Genomic DNA, 4,663 nt, shown 5'->3' with positions numbered 1-4,663 from the left:
CATTTAAACAACAACTATTTTATTATTATTATTGAATGTCACAATAGCTTCCATCTTATTACTATCTACTCTTATTATATATTATATAAGTTAAACTAAGACACATGTTAAAGTTATTAATTAAAAAAAATTAAAAATATAAAATTTAAGTTTTTAATATATTTATTATATATTTATAAAAGAAAAATAAATAAATAAAAAACTACTTTTGTTTGTTCCACGCGTAAATTAAATGAGAGAGAATAATAGAATATACATAATGGTCAAACCTTGAAAAGATCTTGGCATTTTAACTTCCACTATATAGTATGTGTTTGTTTTATCCTCCGACAACTACTGTCCAACAAATTGCGCAGGAATTTAGTTTCCGATTCAAGCAAAGTTCATGCATGCATTCTTATAAATCTCAAATCGATGTCTCGTCCATGTCTCGCAACTTTTTAAGAGATATATGCCGGCCTTTCTTTTTATTTTCCCCTTAAATTTTCGCGTCTATATATATTCATGTACATACAGATATTTCCTTCCATAATTAAGTAGTAACACATTTACGATATATAGCATTAATATTCATAGATAATAATGGACCCTCTTACTCTTGGAAGGTTGTTAGGGGATGTTGTTGATCCCTTTACAAGTTCTGTATCTTTGAGGATTGCGTATAACAATAACTCAGAAGTAGTCAATTGTTCTGACTTCAAGCCCTCCCAAATTACCAAACAACCAAGAGTTGATGTTGGTGGTGATGATTTTAGGACTTTTTACACTCTGGTAAGTATCTCTATATATGCACTTCTTATCTTTGAAAAGATCATCTTTATTACTAATTTTAAGCTTACGTGGCATGATGATGATATATATGTGTATATATATGTATATGCAGATTATGGTAGACCCTGATGCACCTAGTCCTACTAATCCCAATATGAGGGAGTATTTGCATTGGTATGTTATGGGTCACCATCTTATAACGTGGATGAATATGTAACATATGTGTTCCTCTATACACTTCTTTACTGCTCTAAAAGTCGAATATACATAAAGGTTGGCTTAATTATCTAAATATCAAATAGTTTATTATTATGAGAAATATTAGAGGATTATTAGAATTTATTATTTTTTATTATTAGCTAGTTATTAATATTTAAAAGTATAGGATAAAGTATGTTATTGGATTATTATATAAAAAAAATTAGACTAAAAAAATTAAATTAATAGTTAAATTATGATAAAAATAATAAATTCTAATGATTCTCTAGCATTTGTTTATTATTATTAAAAAATTTTAAGATATTTGTCTATTAGTTAAATTAAAATTAATTAATTTTTTTAACTAATAGACAAATATCCTATTATTGTTATTATTATTATTTATTATTATTATAGCTAGAGAGAGTAACTCAATTATAAGAGAATAATAAATACTATCTAAAGATGAGATTAACTGTGACTAATTAACATATAAGGTTAAGTGTCATACATAAAAAATTAAATAAGATATAAAAAATATATTTTACTAGTAAGTATCGTAAAAATAATTATTAAAATTAGTATTAGTAGAATTTTTAAGTTATTTCTTCTTTATTAAATATATTACAAATATATTAAAAAAATCTAAGAAATCAATTACATAACAAGTCAACTAAGTTAACTTTTTTTTATTTTAAAATTTGAAAAACTAAGGTAACAGGAAGTTGTTTTTATTATTATTATTATTATTATTATTATTATTATTATTATTATTATTATTATTATTATTATTATTATTATTATTATTATTTTGTAATAAACCTATTTTTCAACTGATTAGAATTGGTTTCATTTCTAATTAATTGTATTCTTTACTAAACAGCCTGCATTACTTAGCATCACACCAAACTAATTATTTGAACTTTGAAGTGATGCCAATTAACATATCTATATATAGATCAGATACCATACCCTAACGTGTCCGTGTTCCGGTTCGTTTTCCTTTATGTTTTCGGATTTTGTTATTGTGGTGAACATTTAAGAAAAACTGAAAAAGTTTAACAAATAGAGACTACAACAGAGATAAAATATTACAAAAGGTAAATATATATTTCAATTTTTGCACTTTTAAATTTATACGGTTATGTACTCTTTTTCTTTAATAGATTTTGTCCCACAAAATTTTACTAATAGAAGATTTTCAACGAGCCACGAGCTACGTAAGACTTATTTTATTTTTGTTGGAGTCTGCTTGTCGGTTGTTTTGGTATCATTTTTTTTTATTTCTCGGTTAATTAGAGCATCTCCAATGAGACTGATTTTGAAGTTTAAGTTTTAAATATGACATATACATGAAGTAAAATAATTTTAAATTTTATTTTATATTAAAATAATAAATCTCATATTCAATCTCAATTACTATTTATGATATATAATTTTACAAATATCAATATAACATTTTGTAGAATTTAAAATAAAATACATATAAAACTAAATTGGAAATGCTCTTATAATCCTTCTGTACGTTGAAACTTGTATTTCAACAGCTATATATCCAAAAAAAGATATCATACCCTAACCAAAAAATTATTCTCTGTCCAAAAGCGTATATGATTCATGAGATATATTAAAACATAAAACTATATATTATATAACATTATTTACTACTTTATAAAAATAAAGATGGAAGTAAAAAATAACAGATGAATATATAATTAACATCCAGAAGCAAAATAGTAGAAACAATTTAGAGAGGTATTGATTGTGTTATAAATGATGAGGAACAAATGTATAAATTTGATATCTGTGAAAGATTTATATATTGATATATCTCTTAAATGACTGCTCAGGTTGGTAATTAACATTCCAGGAACTACAGGGGCGAGCTTCGGTAAGCACATATATATATACATATATGGCTCAGATCGGTAAACAGTTTAATTAATTTTAAAAAAAATAGTTTAAATAATAAATATTTATATTAAAAATAATTTATAAATAAATTATTTTATATTTAATTTTTTAATTTAAAAAATATTTATTTTAAAAGAAATATAATAAAAAAATTTATTATAAAAAATATTTTTTTTCAATTTTTTATAAATATTTAAATAATTTTTTAAAAAATTATAATTTATTTTAAAAATTATACCAAACATTAATATTATTACTTTTTATAAATTAAAAATTCAAAAAATAATTTTTAAAATTTTTGAAACGGTCTATAAGATTTATGTAAAATGTTAAAGTACAGTATAACATATTATATTTATCCATGTTATATATATATATTAAAATTAGTTATTATAATATAAAATATATATAAAAATATAAAATATATATTAAAATAAGTTAAATTATAATTATATTTATATATAAATATATATTAATTAATTTAAATAGTTAATTTTGATGTTCAAATAATATTTTTGTGTGATATTATATATGTTAAGTAAGAAAATATAATGCAGGGCAAGAGATAATGAAGTATGAGAGTCCAGAACCAACGGCAGGAATACATAGAATAGTGTTTGTGCTGTACAAGCAAATGGTGGGGAGGCAACTGATACACGCTCCGACCTGGCGTAACAACTTTAACACTCGCGACTTTGCTCAAGTTTACAATCTCGGATCTCCTGTTGCTGCTGTGTACTTCAATTGCCAGCGGGAGAGTGGTTGTGGTGGAAGGAGAATGATCTAGCGTGAAAGTGATAGTATAATACTGATCTAATAGATATAGGCAAATAAATTGATAAGTACTTCAATTTAATACATATGTATGTGTGTGTTTTTTTGTTAAGAATTAGCTAAATCTTGATATAAAAGAATAATTAAATAAGTGGGAAGTTGTCTGCTGGGCTTTGTTAATTCCTCCTATGTATGCAATGTATGCTTCTTAAGGATCGATATATAAATATGTGTGACACATTATTCATATATTGATGCACGGTTATCAATTGTTAGCTACTTGTTGCTATATATTATTGCTCTATCATCTAAATGTAAGGAGAGATAGCACATAAATAATAATAAAGATGTATGTTAGATGTGTTGTGATTAGGAGTACAAAATTTTATTATTTATGTATTTATTTAATTAGCTTCTCACACTTACTATTTAAATAATATTTTGTATCAATAGTAACTTTTAACTAATTTAATTTCGTTATAATTAATCTGGTTTGATTAATTAAATTATTAATTTATTTGTCTGTTTAAATAAATATGGTCAGTTTTAATCCTATTTTGTGTATATAATTAAATTAATTGATTAACTACAAATTTTTAAATAAAATTTAAATTCGTCATAAATTAGTTCTTAATCTATCAGACTTGAAAATACCATAAATAACAAATAAAATTTAATTTCTTCATCAATTTTTTAATTGTGTACAAAGAAATTTTAGTATCAAATATGTAGTTAATCCAGAATGTTGTACGAGCAAATAAAGATTAAAATAAAAAGTCAATTGAATTAAAAAAACATAAATTGCAATAATGTAAAAATTAAAATAATTGGATAATGCTAAAAATATCAACATAAAGTTATTCTATTATTCTATTTAAAGAAAGTTTCTTCTACGATCAGGCGGCGCCAGTATTCACATACCGTCCATATAAAGTAAAAAGAGAAGAGAGAGAAAAAAAAGTAAGAGAATTGAAACAGAACATAAAAATTAAATTATTCTTATATA

General features: G+C 23.1%; 1 protein-coding gene across 1 annotated transcript; it reads left to right on the top strand.

Moving 5' to 3' along the window:
• Nucleotides 1-511: 511 nt before the first annotated feature.
• On the top strand, nucleotides 512-3,906 carry LOC112708294 (protein VERNALIZATION 3). The gene is made up of 4 exons (XM_025760481.3): nucleotides 512-771; nucleotides 884-945; nucleotides 2,820-2,860; nucleotides 3,441-3,906. Exons 1-4 carry the CDS (start codon nucleotides 583-585, stop codon nucleotides 3,668-3,670), a joined length of 522 nt encoding a protein of 173 aa, XP_025616266.1. The 5' UTR covers nucleotides 512-582; the 3' UTR covers nucleotides 3,671-3,906.
• Nucleotides 3,907-4,663: the final 757 nt, after the last annotated feature.

Source organism: Arachis hypogaea, chromosome 8, assembly GCF_003086295.3.
Source record: "Arachis hypogaea cultivar Tifrunner chromosome 8, arahy.Tifrunner.gnm2.J5K5, whole genome shotgun sequence".
NCBI lineage: Eukaryota > Viridiplantae > Streptophyta > Magnoliopsida > Fabales > Fabaceae > Arachis > Arachis hypogaea.
This window is presented reverse-complemented; position numbering and strand designations above follow the sequence as displayed.

What these genes read in the sequence shown, in the direction of transcription:
- LOC112708294 (XM_025760481.3), top strand. Translation starts at nt 583, where the DNA reads ATGGACCCTCTTACTCTTGGAAGGTTGTTAGGGGATGTTGTTGATCCC. An exon ending in TTAGGACTTTTTACACTCTG is followed by an intron (nt 772 to 883) that starts GTAAGTATCTCT and finishes ATGTATATGCAG; the next exon opens with ATTATGGTAGACCCTGATGC. An exon ending in AACTACAGGGGCGAGCTTCG is followed by an intron (nt 2,861 to 3,440) that starts GTAAGCACATAT and finishes AATATAATGCAG; the next exon opens with GGCAAGAGATAATGAAGTAT.